Here is a 19,213-nt window from a genome sequence, read left to right on the forward strand (position 1 = left end):
GTTAATCCCAAACTCCTAATTTATCCCTCCCCCAGCCCCTTCCCCTTTGGTAACCATGACTGTTTTCTGTGTCTGTGAGTCTGTTTCTGTTTGGTAAATAAGTTCATTTGTATAATTTTTTTAGATTTCACAAATAAGTAATATTATATGATATTTGGCTTTCTCTTTCTGACTTACTTCTTTTAGTATGATAATCTCCAAGTCCATCCATGTTGCTGCAAATGGCATTATTTTATTCTTTTTAATGGCTGAGTAATACTCCATTGTACATCTTCTTTATCCATTCACTTAGGTTGCTTCCATGTCTTGGCTATTATAAATTGTGCTGCTATGAACATTGGGGTACATGTATCTTTTGTAATTAGAGTTTTCACCTTTTCTGGATATATGCGCAGGACTGAGATAGCTGGATCAGATGGTAACTCTACAAAAATAAAGATTTAAAAAAAATTTTTTTTTAAGTATCGTTGGCAGCTCCAACCACTGTTCCATGAAGGGATGTGGGCCCAGTGTCACCAAGTCTGATTTTTCAAGACAAACTAGAAATCCAACTATTATGTAAAAACCTAGTTTTTAGATGGTAGCATCAAATTCAAAAAATTTTTAAATACTCTGCAGACTGAATAAATCCTCTTCAAACTGGATTTGGCCTTCAGGTGTCAAAGTTTTAGACCTAGTTTAATAGCCTAAATCTAATCAGAATAAGGAAAAACTGTAAAAGACTTCGGAATTTAGTGGCTATTACGGTTAGCACATCTGTCCTGGTTATCTCCACCTCTGTTTATCTGACTCGGTTATGTTACAACTCTATAGAGGCAGTTGATAACTTGCAGAAAATTGATAGTCATACAAATAATCCCTATCCACAGGATGCAATAATGCTACCCTAGGGACAGTGACCAGTTTTGCAATAATTAATAAATTCAACATTCCCTTGACTATACTGTGTGATGATACTTTGAGTTTTCTTTTGAACCAGTTGTAATATTCTACTAATTTCTTCCTTAACTGATGAGTTAATAAGTCTCTGACAGATTTTTATTTGTATGAAGGAGATGATTTTGTCCTCTTTTAAAGTGTATCCATTACCTTCAGACGACCAATTAGGATTACCCAAATATTCTCCCCCTGTTTTTCCACTCATCTGGGTTTTTTATCTTTGAAAGTTTGTGATATTGGTGTCATGGGTGAGAGGTACAGGCATCTAAGAGGATAAGCAAGAGGGGAGCCAGGAAAGACATTTCAATTGATGTCGCAGATGAGCTCCCAGAACAGTTTGAAGGCCAATGAATTAAAGCATTAATAGAAATTTTATTTCCGTCTCTCTGATTTTTGCTCAGAATCCTACCCGCCCCCGCCAAAAAAAAAAAAAAAAAAACACTCAGGAAAGAAAATAAAAACGAACTGAATCTTGGATCTACAGCTGTTTTCCAAACTGTAGGTCTCAACCCTTTACTGGAAATAAACTCAATTTAGTGAATCATGACCAGATCTTTGAATAGAATGAAATGGGGAGGGGGGAAGAGGAAGAAAAAAAAGGAGAAGCAAAAAGCTTATCAGAGAGTGTCACATGTGGTAAGTAATGTTTATGAACTTTTGCTTGTGGGTGCATGTACTAGGCCCTGACATGAAATGTCACGTTTCATGTTTAGGTTGGAGACAAAAAAGTTTCAAAGACACTAATCCTACTTTGGTGCTCACACACTCCCTAAAAGAATTTTGTAAAATCATGCGCTCTCTTGTACATTTTAAGTTGACATCTAAACCTTTACATTAAAAATTATGGAGAATGTAGTTTCTAGCATATTATATTTATATGTTGAAATAAAACAACTGTATCATTCTTTTAAATTTATCTCATGTAATCTAAACACCACAGCATTTTAATATCCACCATCAGCCATTTTAAAATATATAAGCAAGTTCTTTCTTTTGTAACAGCAGGAAATTTGACATTGTTCTATTTTCTCCTTGAACTCATATTTCCATTTCATTTCCACTGATCTGGAGTAGCTCAGAGATGCCCTCAGAACTAGTGCAGCTTTTACAACAAACCCAGATGAATACAAAGCAATGGTGGCAATATCATTTTTAAGAGAGTCTGTCGTCTAATTTATCACTCCTAACCTTTTCACTTGTCACCTAACTGGAAAGTGGTATCATGAACATATATAACAGGCATTAAAAACTGAAGGTACATGATTTAATAAAACTCACTTCCCTATATGACTATATAGTTGCTTTTAGCAAACTGAGACATTAAACATGTATTATTTTCAGCCAAAACAGAACATCTAAAATACTTAGAAAGTCGGAAGACCTCAAGCTACAAATTGATGATTATAAAGCATAGGCATGGGAGGGTTCTAGAAGAGTGCACAGGAGCTCTGAAGAACTTCACAGTATAGATTTCAGCAGGGGCAAAGCTGGGATTTTTTTCCTTGAATTTATAGTTTTTTACTTTTTTTTTTTCTATTCTTACAGTTTAAATCCTTTTCTTATTTTACTTTATATTAAATTAAAGGCAGGAAAAGCTTTGCAGAAATGGGACGCGTAGGATTCAAACATGAAATCCTTAAATATAATACAGGAAATCCTAGGTTAAAAGAGTACTGAGGGCAATGGGGGAGGGGGTTGTAGTTTATCGCCGCAACTTGATGACTTTTAACACTTGGCTTTATTTGCCATGGGCAGCAACACCGGGTTGCATTTGATAATCTCAACAGCCAGATACTCCTCATTCCCATGCAAGATACCTACAACCAGGAACGTTTGCAATCTTAGTTGTCACCATAATAATAAAATCCTGCTATCATGGAAGCATTACATGATCTGGAATTACTAATTTTCTCTAGCAGAATTGCTTTTCAAGCACATGATAAAGTTATTTTGAAAAGTCACAAGTTGGCCCAAGAAAATTTTAGAACAGAACCTTCTTTCTTCTCAGATCCCTTTTCCATCATTGAAAATTGACAGTCTCACTAAGGTAAAAGAGACCTCAGACAATTTTACTCTCTTCCATTGCTCTGTAAATTATCACCCCCCAAAGTCTCTATCAGAATCATCAGGGAAGTTTTGTGTAGTTTTGCTGCTGTTGTTGGATTTGGGGGTTTTGTTTTCCTTTTAATTAACTACCTTATTATTTTCAGAATCAAGAATGGCAGCCTGGGGCTTCCCTGGTGGCGCAGTGGTTGAGAGTCCGCCTGCCGATGCAGGGGACACGGGTTCGTGCCCCGGTCTGGGAAGATCCCGCATGCCGCGGAGCGGCTTGGCCCATGAGCCATGGCTGTTGAGCCTGCGTGTCCGGAGCCTGTGCTCCGCAACGGGAGAGGCCACAACAAGTGAGAGGCCCACATACCGCAAAAAAAAATAATAATAATAAAATAAAATGGCAGCCTGAGGCTTCCCTGGTGGCGCAGTGGTTGGGAGTCCGCCTGCCGATGCGGGGGACGCGGGTTCGTGCCCCGGTCCAGGAGGGTCCCGCACGCTGCGGAGCGGCTGGGCCCGTGAAGCGTGGCCGCTGGGCCTGCGCGTCCGGAGCCTGTGCTCTGCAGCGGGAGGGGCCGCAGCAGTGGGAGGCCCGCGTACCGCCAAAAAAAAAAAAAAAAAGAAAAAAAGAATGGCAATGATAAAGACTGACTGCTTTTTTCCACTACTGTATCTTACTCATAAAATGAAAAATAGGATAGTATAAAAAAGTCTCCACTGAGAGGAAATCATCTATTACATTAGACCAGAGTTTCTCAACCTCTTCACTCTTAGCATTTTAGACCACATAATTCTTTGTTGTCAACTACTCCTCTGTAGATGGGTGCGATCACCTAGTATGTGATGCATTCTAGTCAGAAGCCATCTTAATTTCAAGAGGTTTTATTAAAACAAACAAAAACTTCCCTCTTTTTAATGCAGGACATGCAAAAAACATTCTTTTTTTTTCTAAAGAAGGATGTTAAATAGTGTGAAGAGACAGAAGTTTCAAAGATAAAGTTGCTGCCTTGGAGAACTTATAACAAACCGCGCTTATAATTTATACCATTTTGGTCTCATTCATTGACGAAGAATGTAATTTAGAGGCTTTAGTGTCATCCCGACTCCTCTAAATTAATGATACAATTATATATTTTTACGTTTTAGAAAAGTTACAAGTATAAATCTATGTAACTGTCACACAAAATAATTTGATTTTGGCTTAAATAACACTGATACCTACCAATAAAATACTAGTTTCTAACCACTGTGTTCAATGTTGTAAATCTAAAATGAAAACACACCCTGAAAAAGACCCCAGGCAACTCTAACAAAAGCATCTCTTCACATGAAACAAATACCTTAGGTGATTTATTTAAATAGGTGATTTATTTAATAAAGTAGTAAGGAAGAACGAAGTAGACCAATTGTGAGATCACCCCTCTTTACAACTCTCTATAGCACAGAGAAACGGAGAATCAATTTAAAAAAATAAAGCATTATTCAGTGTGGGTCTTTAAATATCTCTATTTGCTCACTTAAATACATCTAACACACAACAGGAACCATTACATACATCTTCCAAAAAAACTCACTCCTCAATTGCCCATTAAAAATCTACATCATTCGACTTCCAGTACAATCTAACTGCATCATCAAAAGTATTTCCTTCCTAAATAAAAACAAACTTCTAAAATTCAGTCGTTTGTTCATTTGCTCACTTTTTAATTCATTCAACCAACATGTTTTGAAGGCCAAATACTAGCCAGGCACAGTTCTAGGCCCTAGAGAACACCACCAAACAAGGCAGTTTCTCCAAATTCAAGGAACTATCTAATCTATTTGCTGCCTCTTGGCCTGCCTCTCTACCACCTCTCACAAGGCCAGTGGGCACAAAGCATGGTGCTGAGTAAAACCTGTGTAAAACCAGCACAGGCCACGCAAGCGGCTAACAAGTTGCTAACAGTCTAGTCAAATATTGTTACCTGTCTGAAGACTTGCTTCAGACTCTTGAGTAAATAAGAAAGCTGACTGTTTCACCTCCTCCCAATTTTTCATCAAAATGCACATAAAGAAACACAAGAAAAAAACTGGCAATAACTATCAACCACATGCCAAAGTCTGAGTCAAATGTCCATGAACTCCACAATCAGTGGGGATTGACCAAGAAGTACAACTGACCAAGAGTTCATTACTGTGCTCTCTGCCACATGCTACATCTTCTGAAATCCTATCCAAGGATGAATGAATGAATAAGCAAATAGACAAGCAAACTATTACAACAGAAGAGTGAACCACGAAGATGAAGAAAGTATTTCATCCATCCCCATTGCCTGAACTTAATTCTAAAACACAGCTGTACCTACCAGAAAAAAATAGGCTGCCAGACATCCCACTGCATGGGAATTCTTTCTAAAGTCTGGCAAAATTGGATTCCCTCCCTTGACCCTCCCCTTCTCCTGGGAGATCTTCTACCTCCATTCAAAGATGATAGTTTTTGGCCTTGGCAAGCAACAGGGAAAAATAAGGAGGGCAATGGTTTATAACTGCCCAAGGAAGACTTTGTAAAACAGGGTCCCAGATAGAAAAAGCTCCATGAGCAGAACACAGGGAAGATATCTACTTTCATGTTCGAAGAATTACAAAATGCTCCTAATTCTCTAATTCATTCAGAGACCTCAACGGTCTGAGCCACAGAAGACTCAATCTCGGCCTGGCAGACCCACACATCATGAGTTTCTGTTAGCTACTTTGAACTGAACAAGCCAAGGAACGTGTGCAACCACCTGTCTTCCAGGACTAGACCCAGAAACAAGAAGCTGCCTGTGATAGAAAGTTCAGTGAGGAAGACGAAAGTAGCCCACTCCCCCAGTCTCTGCTTCAATGAATAAACATAAGGAATGGAAAATATAGACCAAAAGATCAAGAGGAAAAATATCTCCCTGACGATAATTTTCCACAAGAAACTGTTGAACAGTATAGACAACATCTTGGTAACACTCAAATGGTTGTAAGAGGACACAGTCTCTTCCATCCAGGCTGCTGAGCAGAGCTGGGCAAAACATACCGTCACCCAGATGCTTCAGGATTCTCACTCTCAGACAAGCCCACACACTTCCTTCTTTCTGGGGAAGCACGCTGGGGTTTTCTTCCACCTTTACTAACTTATCGTTCATCATCACTAAGATGTCCAGCAGATACTTTAGGACAATTTGCTCACGCTACTAACAGTTATAAGTTACAATGTATTATTTAAGTACTTAGTGTAACCAGGCACTGTGTTCAGGGATTTACATATGCAAATCTTATTTAATGCCTAAAATAACCCCATGAAGCTTTATTATCTCCCACGTTTATACAGAAATTGAAGCTCTGAAAGGATGAATTATTTTTCCAAAAGTCACCTAAATATCAAGATTTAATCTAGGTCTATATCCTTCACCCTGTGCTGTACTGCTTCAGTGTCCAAGGCTGAGTCATCTTCCCAGCACACATGTCCTACTCTACTCTCCATCTCAGAAAAAAGCATGATGGTCCAAACAGCTGCTAGAGACAGAACCGTAAGTGTTACCTTAATTTCACCCTCTCCCTTTCATCCACTCTCCCCCACCCACTAAGTCCTGCAACCCCATGATATCTCATGAAACTTCTGGTTTCTCTCTATTCCTACTGCCCCTACTTGGGTTCAGCTCACCAACATCTCCAGTTTGATTACTGCAACCCCCTTGGGTGTCTTTCCAACATAGTGGACCCCGCTATGTTCCCAACATGTTTGTACCCAATCCTCCCCAAGTCCCCTTCTACACCATAGTTGTTTGGAAGATGTATGGTCAAGTGACTAGAGCTGGCAAATTATTCTCCCAAGAGCCGTTCACAAAGTTTGGGGTAACCATGCAGGTCTATGTAAACACTGAAGCAACAATTGTTTGGCTGAAGAGAAAGTGGTCTCAAAAGAGACAGAAGACAGTCTGGATTCTGAAAGCTTTCCTCTTCATGGCTTCAGTTCCTTATAAGGCTAATAAACCTTAGGCTAGTCAAGCTAACCCAAAATAGTTCTAATCAGTTTCCTTTTGACCTAAAAGTAAACTGGCTAGAAGGTGGAGACAACCCAAATGTACCCAAAATAAAGAGTGGATAAACAAAATATGGTATTTACTACATACAATGAACTATTATTCAGCATTAAAAGGAATGAAACTCTGATACATGCTACAACATAGAAGAACCTTGAAGACATTATGATAAGTGAAATAAGCCAGACAGAAAAGGACAAATATTGTATGATTCTACTTACATGAGGTACCTAGACTAGTCAAATTCATAGACTGTATAATGGGCAGAGAGTTTCAGTATGGGATGATGACGAAGTTTGGGAGATGGATGACAGCAATGGTTGTACAACAATGTGAATGTACCCGATGCCACTGAGCCATCCAATTAAAAATGGTTAAGATGTCAATTTTTATGTACATTTTACCACAATCAATCAATCAAGAAAAAAAAAGTTTAAGCTTGTTTAAAAAGGTCATGTTACTTGTACCAAAAGCACCTTGATCAGGATATTCCAAGACATTCATCATCATGAACCCAGAATACTCAACCTAAAATGTCAAACTGATCACTCCCTTTCCAGCGCTCTCCTCCAGCATCACTATTAAGCTCAACTCCTTGGCATGGCATATAAGGAAGACATTCCAAATTCTGGTCTCTACTTAGCTTCATTCTTAATTCTCGCCACTCCCCAGTGCCCTACTATACCTTCACCAAGACCTTGTTATCCTCAACAACTAACAGAATCCCCACATTGGCTCTCTAAGAGAGTACTTGTGGTAATGTCTTAAATATAAATATATATTTTTAATGTATGGCTAACCCAATAAAAGAATTTTTAAAATCTATAGAAGCCAGAAAAGAATCTATAAATCCACAAGGGTATATGCAAATACTAGAGTTAACATTTTCCCTGTGGCCACTTTTGATTTCTAATGGCTAAAAGCCTGGGTTTTAATTATCCATGTCCCACAGGGAAAAAGGACAAAGTCTGTGGCTAAACATCTTTGGAAAAAGGAAACAAAGATCTTCTCTGGAGTAAAATACCCTCAAACTAAACCTCAAAAAAATCAACAAAAAAGTTCCAAGAAACATGAATTCATAATCAAAAAATACTGTACAAATAAAGAAATAAGCCACAGTAAGCAAGAGTCAACAGAATCAAAAAACTCTACAGAATCAGACCCATCAAGACTGTGGGTATCAAAACTAGACCATAAACAGACTTACTTTATATTCTGTAATATATGGAGAAATAAAGGGAGACCTAAAACTATGACAAAAGAGTATCAATAAAAACTACTACGATTTGTAAAAAGAACCAAACAGAACTTCTAGAAACAAATAAAAACTAGTATTGAAATTAAAGCAAATGACTCACAACTGCATAAAGAATTAGTAAACTGGAAAATTAGAAAAAATTATCCAGAATTCAGCACAAAGAATCAAAACCACTGAATTCTAAAACAGAGATCAAGAGCACATGAGGTCCTTCCTACTTCTAATCGGAGTTCCAGGAGTTAGAGAATAGGAGAGAAGCAATATTCAAAGAGATAATGGTTGTAAATGTCCAAGTGCTGATAAAGACAAGATTATCGGATTCACAAAGCACAACATATTCACCAGAAAACTAAATAAAAGAACTCCTCATCAGGATACATTATACAGTAAAACTGCAGAATACCAAAAACAAACTGAAGATCAAGCAGATAGAGACATGAAAGAACAAAATCACAATTTAAAAGAAAAGCAAATATTATAAGAGTAAAATAGGGCCTCCCTGGTGGCGCAGTGGTTGAGAGTCCGCCTGCCGATGCAGGGGATACGGGTTCGTGCCCCGGTCTGGGAGGATCCCATATGCCGCGGAGCGGCTGGGCCCGTGAGCCATGGCCGCTGGGCCTGCGCATCCGGAGCCTGTGCTCCGCAACGGGAGAGGCCACAACAGTGAGAGGCCCGCATACCGCAAAAAGAAAAAAAAAAAAAAAAAAAAAAAAAAAAAAAAAAAAAAAGAGTAAAATAATATCAGAGTAGTCTTGAGAGAAATTAATTATCCATTTAGAATTCTATGTAGATAATAAACCTATCTTTTGAAAACAAGGATGAAATAACAATAGTCAGAAAAACACAAACTGATGGAATGTACTGCCAACAATTCTCACTGAAAGAACTTCCGAAGAAGGTACCTCAAAAAAAGGGGGGGGCGGGAAACAACAACAGAAAAAAAGTTGGGACGTAAAAATAAACAGTAAGTGAAGAAAATGATACATATATGAATAATTCCAAGCAAATACTAACTGCATAAGATAATAATAATGCCTAATTTGTGGAGTTAAAAGGAATCAAGATAGAACTAAAACTCTAGACAACAGCATACAATTGGAAAAAGGTCAGTGAAGTTGTAGGTTCTTGTCTTGACACAGAGTAAAGTAACTTTAGACTTTAATGTGTTTGTTAAAGCGTGACCACAAAATATTTTATTAAAGAATATGTAACATTCAAACTAATAGAGAGGAATAAAGTGGAATTATGGAAAAAAAACAAAAAGTCAATTCAAAAGAAGGTAAGAGAGGAGAGAAAAACAACAACAACAATAACAACAAAGCAGAACACACAGGAAGCACAAAATGACTGTTAAAATGAATCCAAAAATATCAGTAGCCACAATCGATGTAAATGGAAAAAAGATAGAAAAACTAAACCTCTAGCTATATGCACCATTTACGAGAGAAACACCTAAAACATAAGGATCCAGAAAAGTTGAAAGTTATCAGGCCAACACAGACACAAATACCACAAGGGTCACACAGTATAAATATCAAATAAGGTGTATTGGTGATAACATAAAAAGCACAGAAGTGGCAAAGCACTCATGATCCACCAAACACTAGTGTTCCCAGAAAAAAAAATCCAGCTTCCACATAACCATTCCAGACTTCACATTATACTGCAAAGCTATGGTAATCAAAACGGTGTGGTACTAGCACAAAAATAGACATACAGATCAATGGAAGAGAATAGAGAGCCCAGAAATAAACCCACACACCTACAGGCAATGAATCTTCAACAAAGGAGGCAAGAATACACAATGAAGAAAAGAAATTCTCTTCAACAAGTGGTGTTGGGAAAGCTGAACAGCTACAAGTAAGTCAATGAAGTCAGAACACTCCCTCACACCATATACAAAAATAAACTCAAAATGGTCTAAAGACCTTAATATAAGACATGGCACCATAAAACTCCTAGAAGAAAACATAAGCAAAACATTCTCTCATATAAAATGTAGCAGTACTTTCGTAGATCAGTCTCCCAAGGCAAAAGAAATAAAAGCAAAAATAAACAAATGGGACCTAATCAAACTTAAAAGCTTTGGCATAGCAAAGGAAACCATAAACAAAACAAAAACATAACCTATGGAATGGGAGAAAATATTTGCAAATGATGTGACTGACAAGGGGTTGATATCCAAAATATACAAACAGCTCATATAACTCAACACTGAAAAAACAAACATCCCAATCAATAAATGGGCACAAGACCTAAATAGACATTTTTCTAAAGAAGACATACAGATGGCAAACAGGCACATGAAAAGATGCTCAACATAGCTAATTATTAGGGAAATGCAATTCAAAACCACAATGAGGTATCACCTCACACCTGTCAGAATGGCCATCATCAAAAAGTCTACAAATAATAAATGCTGTGGAGGGTGTGGAGAAAAGGGAACCCTCCTACACTGTTGGTGGGAATGTAAATTGGTGCAGCCACTATGAAATACAGTACAGAGGTTCCTTAAAATACTAAATTAGACTACCACATGATCCAGCAATCCCACTCCTGAGCATATATCCAGAAAAGATGAAAACTCTAATTAGAAAAGATACATGCACCCCAATGTTCATAGCAGCACTATTCACAATAGCAAAGACACAGAAACAACCCAAATGCCCATAAACAGATGATTGGCTTAAAAAGAGGTGGTATGGGGTTTCCCTGGTGGCACAGTGGTTAAGAATCCGCCTGCCAATGCAGGGGACATGGGTTCAAGCCCTGGTCTGGGAAGATCCCACATGCTGCAGAGCAGCTAAGCCCGTGCTCCACAACTACTGAACCTGGGCTCTAGAGCCCGCGAGCCACAATTACTGAGCCCACGTGCTACAACTACTGAAACCCGCACGCCTAGAGCCCATGCTCCACAACAAGAGAAGCCACCGCAATGAGAAGCCGGTGCACTGCAACGAAGAGTAGCCCCTGCTCGCCACAACAAAGGAGAAGCCCGCGAGCAATAACGAAGACCCAACACAGCCAAAACATAAGTAAATTTAAAAAGAAAAAGGAGGTAGTATATGTATACACACACACAGAGTGGACGATTACTCAGCCATAAAAAAGAATGAAATACTGCTATTTCCAGCAACATGGATGGACCTAAAGAATATTATACTAAGTCAGTCAGACAGAGAGAGACAAATACTATATGACATCACTTATATGTGGAATCTAAAAAATAAAAAAATTAAATCTGTATACAAAACAGAGGGCTTCCCTGGTGGCGCAGTGGTTGAGAGTCCGCCTGCCGATGCAGGGGACACGGGTTCGTGCCCCAGTCCGGGAAGATCCTACATGCCGCGGAGCGGCTGGGCCCGTGAGCCATGGCCGCTGAGCCTGTGCGTCCGGAGCCTGTGCTCCGCAACGGGAGAGGCCACAACAGTGAGAGGTCCGCGTACCGCAAAAAAACAAAACAAAAAAACAGAAACAGACTCAGACATAGAAAACAAACTTATGGTTACCAAAGGGGAGAGGGAAGCATGGAGGGGTAAATTAGAAGTACAGGATTAACAGATATAAACTACTACACATAAAATAGATAAGCCACAAAGATTTACTGTACAGCACAAGGAACGATATTCAATATCTTGTAATAACCTATAATGGAAAAGATTCTGAAAGGAATATAAAACTGAGTCACTTTGTACACCTGTAACTAACACAATATTGTAAATTAATTATACTTCAATTAAAAAAATAAAAAGAATCCAGGCTCCACACATTTGGGCAATTCTGTCATAATGGAAGCTTACTGCTTAAAGAAGTGCCTTGCTAGGAAGGAGCTGCTGGAGCCCACAGGCTGGTATCAGTCTGCTCCTCCTTTGAGCTGAGACCTGCTAAGTCAGCTCTCTGATAAGCCACCAAAGAGATGAGGAAATGAACATCCAAGCTCATGAGTCTTGCCTCCCTTAGGTGAAGTACTGGAAGGAAAAAGAGACAGCAAACAAATTCTAACAAAAAGAAAGCCGATGTGTCTACAGTAGTAGCAACAAAATTAACTTTAAGGCAAAAAGCATGATTTGAGATAGTCACTACTTCATCGCACCATTTTATTTCATAATCTTCATCTTGTATGTAGTGAAAACCAAATCTTCAAAAAAATATAGCACAAGTCATCAGAAGTTCAAGGAGAAACTGCCAATGCTACCATTTGCAATTATCTCTATAATTGAGACATTAATCAGACAAAAGGTAAGAAAACAGAAATAGCTGAATACTGCAATTAACAAGTTTGATCCAATAACTGGAAAACACAAATTTTTTCTGAAGAATACATGAAACATTTGCAAAAACTTGATGTCTTAAAGCAAGTCTCATACTTTCACAGAGTTAGTATCAGACAGACCATACCATTTGATGATAATGTAATTACACTAGAAATTAACAGCAAAACAACTTTAATAAATAAAACCTATATATTTGGAAACAAAAACAACCCTTGAATCAAAGAAGAAATACGCTGTAAACTAGAAAATATTTAAAACTTAATGATGATGAACATCTACTTATGAAAAACTTGTGGGATATGCCTAAAGCAGAAGGTACAGGTTACTATACCGAACCCAGAACGTTTTACAGGTGAGTTCTACCTAACAGTCAACGAACAGGTGATCCAAGTTTACACAAAATCTAGAGAATAGAGAAAACACTCCACAACTGAGTTCATGAGACTACTCTAATGCTAATAATACCAAAATCTGACAAAGACTATATACAAGCAAGGAAAACTACAGGGCAGTCTCACTCATGAACATGAATGCAAAAATCCTAAACAAAACAATAGCAAATCAAATCCAGGAATATGAAATAAAAGACATCATAACCAAGTTGTGTTTCTTCCAGGAATGTGAGTGTTATTCACCACTGAAAAATATATTCATTTCAATCATCTCAAAGCAAAAAAAATGCATTTGATCAAACTCCATAAACACTTAGTTAAAACTTTTATCAAACTAGGAAAGGAAGGGAAAGTTCTTAACCTAATAAGTAGAACTCCAAGTTGTGAAGGACTTCCGGGAGGGCTCTTTAAAGGGAGCTGAGTCCCATTAAGGTAGACCCTTTTGTCTGCCCACTTCTTTGCTGCTTGGAATGGGGACTACATGGCTGGTGTTCTACCACCTACCCTGGTCTATGAGGTGATGTGGATCAACGGGAATTCTCCTACACTCCTGACAGGAGGATAAATCGGTACTACGCCACTTACGAACGGCTACACGCGTGATAAAACTATACAGAAAAGAGAGTGTTTCTTTCTGGATGGTAGAGAGGAGGACTTAACTGAGGATGCCCACCCCTAATGGTGACGTTCCATTTCTTACTCTAAATGAGAGGCCCACATGGGCTCACTTCATTTCTCTGGAAACTATACGTATCAGCTATATATACTCTTCTCTGTGCATTAGATAACACGTAATAAATTTCACGTGACTGAAAAAATATCCAGGAAGCTATTTTAAATTATCTTCTTGCTCATCTCCCTGTTTAGAAAAAAAGATGCTCTTGGTAGGCAAAAGTGCTTTTTTTAATTGTTATAAAACAGTGCTATTAGCATCTGGTGCTTTAAGGGCTGCTCGTTAAAAAACAGTTGCTATTAAAGATATTCATGTGTACTCTATCCTATATAATGCGATCAACTTGGTTTCCAAACCCTCAAGTGCAGATGTTAAGGCTCTACAGGGAATATAAAAGAGGCTCTGCTCACTTGTACCGACAACCACTTTTTTATGCACCAACTGACATGCACCCTGCATCTGCTAACGAAATCCTTCAGATGTTTCAGTGACAGCAACATTAAAAAGCAAATATATTTACATAGATGCTAAGTGCTAAATAAACACGGAGAGATGCAAACTATCATTTAATTACGGCACATCAGATTTCCATCTTAAATTGCCGAGTGATGTCTCAAACTGGAACTTCTTAGCTTAAGGCAACTGCGGGACTAAACTGGAGACTCTAGATAGGTACCTGAATTGGCTTTAGGCAAATTGATGGACTCGGTTTCCAAAAAATAATAATATCCGCCACCCCCCCGATTTTTTTTTTTTCCCCAATTTCCGGAGCACCGTTGGCAGGTTTTTTTTATGAGCACTCATTCGGGAATATCGCTGGCAAGACAGGTATCAAATCCTGGAAGATAAAGCCCCCAAAATCAACAGCCACATGAGCCAGCAACAGATTCAAGAATCCCCTCAAATCTCCTTCAAACGCGTTATCCTCCACACCTCCTCATCTCCCCTCCAGAGTCCTGAGGTGTGGAAAGCAATAGGGGAAAAGATTCCTGGGGAGTTAAGAAGAAAGAGTCCGTAAATCATATGGACAAAACTCAGTCAGCTGGGACCTTGCCATTGAGTTATCTAACTTCCTCATTCTGCGGATAGGTTAATTATGTCTCAGGAAGAAACGCACCTGCTCAGAATCTAACAGCCATTTAAATTCGTCTCCTCTCCTAGCCCAGTGGTCCTTCCCTCACCCACTCCCAAATGCTTCAATTCGTTGCTAACAGTGAGGTGAGAAAACCCGCACCTCCACAGTGTGCCCAAAACGTCGGGGCTAGAAAGGGTCATAGAGATAATGGGGTCAGGCCCCTCCTCTCACAGGTGGGGAAACTGACGAAGGAAAGTGACGCAGCTAGGGCGGTAAATCAGCGACCCTCTGCCACCGAGCAGCAGGAGCTTCACAAAGGCTATGAAAATCACTGGCGACCCCACTTCTCGTTTCCAGAAGGGCAGGGGTCAAAAGGAGACCCGCTCCCTAGATTTCATTCAGCAAGAACCCCGCGCTTCCCAAGCAGAAGTGGGAAGAGGGGAGGCGGGGAAATGCTAACAGCTGGTGGCGCAGCACCGAGAGTACCACGGCGAAACAGGTACCCACTCCCGCCTCTCTCTTCCGCAACAGTAAGGCTGCGGCGACTCCCGCGAGAAGAGGTACCTGAGGCTCACGCCGCAGTCCCCCGCCGCACCAGCACAGGAGCCCGCCACCCTGCTTCCGGGGTTAGGTCGCGGCGGGGAGGACCGAGCCCTCAAAAGGGAGCCTCAGCCCCGCCCCATCCAAGCCCCGCCTCCACGTACGCTTCGCGGAAGACTCAGGTAACTTCCGGGACTCCGCGCGTCACTAAGCAGCCGATCCCCACTTCCGGACGGGTCCTTGCCTTTTTCTTCGCTTTCGGGTGACTGCGCGATTGCAATCGAGATTTCCGTGCGTTTGATTGGTGGAGCGAGAGAGCTGGTCTCCGCCGATTGGTTTCGGAGGAATCCGCCCCGTAGACGTCCGTGGGGCGCACAGTCTCAGTTGTCCGCTAGTTTCCGGCCGGCTGCCGGCCTTGTGTTGCAATCATGGTGGACGTGATGGAGTCGCCCAAGGTGCGCATCAACGCCAGCATGCTAGCTCAGTTCATAGACCAGCCCGTTTGCTTCGTAGGGAGGCTGGAGAAGGTGCGCACACTCACCACCCTGGGCTCCTTGGGGGAGGGGATCCGTGACAGGGTGGCGGCCTCAGGGTGTGTAACGGAGGGTGAAGGAGGAGGGACAGCCTTATAGCATCACTGCGCTCCCCATTGCTTTATTTCTCACAAGGGAACTTTTTGCACACTTTTTAACCATTGCAGCCCTATTTTGGCGCTTCTTTTAGGACGCGGAATCGCAGCGTTTTCGAACGCGCTCCTTTCTAAATTCTAGCGTCCCACCCTCGTTTGTGTTTACTTAAAGGAAATTATAGACATAACTCCATCTACTTCCTGATTTTTTAGTTACCCAGATTTGACAACTAGTCCAGTTTTCTTGTTTCCTTCTTTTATGCAGTTTCCTCTTAGACTTCGTTTTCTCGTTGAAGTCGCTTTTCTATAAAACATTCTTTGATTGTACTTCACTGATCCAATACCTGTTATTTTACCCCATTATTAGAGTGCAGCCCCTCATCCTGCTGGTGAGAAGCAGGCCCAAAGTGTCGGGATCAGGGAACCGAGAAAGCTTTTGTGTAAAGGCTTATTAGTTTATTTCAGTCACATATCTTCTTGAAATAGGTGTATTCGGACTTCACAGATAGGGAAATTGGTTAGGAGTAGTGTATGGTTCAAGGCCGCAGTAAGTAGCAAAGCTGTCATCCAAAGAGGTCTGACTGCACTCTGTCGCAGTCTTACAGGACTAGAACCCAGGTTTTCTGACAACCAGTTCTCTCTTTACTTCCTCATGCCTAATTTTTAAAAACATATCCTCTGTGGGATACGTACCATTTAAATCATGGGTGGCAGTAGATCTCACTTTTAGATAATATGGACTCTTTAATTGTTTTTAGCATAGGGTTGCCAGATTTAGCAAATAAAAATACAGGACACATTTGTATGGAAAATGTTTGTTGTTTATCTGAAATTCAGATTTAACTGGGCTTCGTTTGATCAGGTATGTATGCTAACACACGATAATGTGAACCAGTTGAAAACTGGTTCAAAAACAATTGCTCAAAAACAATTGTCACAATTGTTCAAAAACAATTGCTTTGTGTGCATCGATTAAGTAAGTTTGGGTCAATCTGCTCATCTTTTGTCAAACTTTTAATCTTTTTATTTTTCAGATTCATCCCACTGGGAAAATGTTTATTCTTTCAGATGGAGAAGGAAAAAATGGAACTATTGAGTTGATGGAGCCTGTATGTTTTAAGTATTAATTCTATGTATATTATAATTAATTCTTCATCTTGTTTTCGTTTGTTGCTCATGTTTCTGATTCTTGGAGTGGATGTATAAAGGACCAGCTTATCAAACTTCTCTCTCTCTAAAATCAAATATTTGTCCTCTTCTTACATTATATTTCTCTTTACATTTCTAACCAATGATTGTTTGGGCTCTGTCATTTTTTAAATACACCCCTTAAATGCTGGGTGACAATTCTCATTCCTTATGAAAATCACATAAGAAAAATCTGTTTAAATCACTTTTTCCTTCCTCAAGAGTTTTATGTTTTTAAAATTCGGTTTTCTATTTTTGTTTACATTTATTTTCAGTTGTCACTTACTTGTTTTTACATTTTATGTTTATTGTACTTAAAAATATTTTCTTGGTCTTTTATGAAGACAGATCTGTATGCTGTTTGGTTAATGGATGCAGAACACACTGTACAAATGTAGTTAATAGAAAGTTCCTTTCAATGGGTCCTTTTAAACAAATTACTCCTTGTGGAAATGCTGAACATTCTCAGTATCTTTAAGTGATTTTGTCTTCAACTTAAACATTTAACTGTATCTTTGGACCCACAGCCACTGCTGAAGGTAACAGGACTAGTGACATGCTAACAGTAATAAGTACTCAAACATTTTTTAACAAGTTTTAATTCCATTTTTATATTGATAAATTTTAAAATTATTTTGTTACATGAAATGAAAGATAAGATTAGTAAACTGTAGAACAATTTTCCAAGTTAATTATCAACTGAAAATGTGGTAACACCAAGTTGACATTTTGTTCTTTGTGTTAGCTTGATGAAGAAATCTCTGGAATTGTGGAAGTAGTTGGAAGAGTAACGGCCAAGGCAACCATTATGTGTGCATCTTATGTCCAATTTAAAGAAGATAACCATCCTTTTGGTAAATAAAACATTCTGTAATTCATGGAATTAGGTGGAAAACAGTTTTATTTTTAACTTGCTATATCTTGGTCTTGAGTTTCCGTCCTGCTACATTTTCAATTTCTATAGAATTTCCTGATCCCAAAGGAAAATGGTAGGACATTTTGGCCTGCTTCTAAACAGTGCTTGTGTATGTAAGAAACTCAACAAAGATTAATTAATATTTGTGGAAAGAAAAGTTTTTTAAATGGGGTAAACAAAAATAATGTTAATAGTTTTGTTTGTTTGATTTTAATATATAGATTAAAGGCATCAAATAATGCACAGCACCTAAAACACAACCAGGCAAGAACTGTGCCTGTATAATGGATGTCAAAATGGGTGGTCTCCTATACTCCATGTCTTTTATTTTTTGGAGCCATAGTTAAATAACTATGATGATCTATATCTCAGTTTTAGGAAATGGATTGTGAAAACAAGTTGACCTCTAAAAGGGAGAGAAAAGAGAAATAGGTATAACTCTTTAGATAGTAATTGATGTTACAGCTTTCCACTGTAGATTAAATGTTTGCTGAACTGTTTCTTTCAGATCTTGGACTTTACAATGAAGCTGTGAAAATTACCCATGAGTTCCCTCAGTTTTTTCCTTTGGGGGTTGTGCAGTATGGTTGAACTTGATGAATTTTTTATGATTGCTAAAGAGCTACATTGAAGATTATTAAAGGAGGCCCCTGATATTTAAAGGAGAGATTCCTGTGATTTTTAATACTTTTATTTGTTCTCTTTTTAATTTCATTTACCTAATGTTATTAGATATTGCAGTATGCCATTTTCAACAGAACTGGTTTATTGACAGTTCTCACCTAAGTCCTAATAAAGAATCATTTCTCTGGCATATGGTCAGATTAGATGCAAGAAAAAAGCAGCTGGCTGAGTTTAGTTTTCTGTTTTATTAATAAAAGTTTAAATGATACATATCGTTGGTCATATCATTCTTATTCTTTTAGTCATCTATTCAGGCACAAACTTGGAATTTCATAGCTGTAAGGTCAGGACTTACCAAATGAAACCCTGGGCCAATTGTGTTAAGAATTTACTTGCTACCTCATGAATTACACCATGTTGATTACTTCCTTGACACTCTGTGAAAAATGATTTTATTAAAACAGCAAATAGAATCCAACATCTTATGTAATTTGTGAGTACCTACCTTAGTCAGGGCTCTCTAGAGAATCAGAACCAATAGGATATATATGGAGATATATATATATATATAATTGTTAGGCAGATTGGCTTACATGGTTATAGAG

At 39.0% G+C, this 19,213-nt stretch overlaps 2 protein-coding genes across 4 annotated transcripts in view; one reads left to right on the forward strand and one right to left on the reverse strand.

Annotated features, from left to right (window-relative positions):
- Positions 1-15,378, reverse strand: part of UMAD1 (UBAP1-MVB12-associated (UMA) domain containing 1) — a gene marked incomplete at its 5' end in the record, with an annotated part of 241,648 nt that extends 226,270 nt beyond the window's left edge. Inside the window, one exon of one of the 2 annotated variants that reach the window (XM_082631808.1) lies at positions 178-228. In XM_082631808.1, the coding sequence (XP_082487934.1) occupies positions 178-228 (51 nt within the window). Of the gene's footprint in view, positions 1-177; positions 229-15,276 lie in introns of those variants that run through there. The other variant, XM_082631809.1, reaches the window with a different exon arrangement.
- Positions 15,379-15,623: 245 nt separating this feature from the next.
- RPA3 (replication protein A3) lies at positions 15,624-18,876 on the forward strand. Of its 2 annotated transcripts, none has more exons than XM_082631811.1 (4): positions 15,624-15,707; positions 16,915-16,989; positions 17,814-17,922; positions 18,493-18,876. In XM_082631811.1, the coding sequence occupies exons 1-4, from the start codon at positions 15,681-15,683 to the stop codon at positions 18,573-18,575; spliced, it is 294 nt and encodes a 97-aa protein (XP_082487937.1). In that variant the 5' UTR covers positions 15,624-15,680; the 3' UTR covers positions 18,576-18,876. The 2 variants fall into 2 exon arrangements, with proteins under 2 accessions (XP_082487937.1, XP_082487936.1); XM_082631810.1 differs by having other exon boundaries at positions 15,628-15,779.
- The last annotated feature ends 337 nt before the right edge of the window (positions 18,877-19,213 follow it).

The sequence above is a fragment of the Mesoplodon mirus genome, assembly GCF_964341445.2.
Source record: "Mesoplodon mirus genome assembly, chromosome: 9".
In the NCBI taxonomy this organism is placed as follows: Eukaryota; Metazoa; Chordata; class Mammalia; order Artiodactyla; family Ziphiidae; genus Mesoplodon; species Mesoplodon mirus.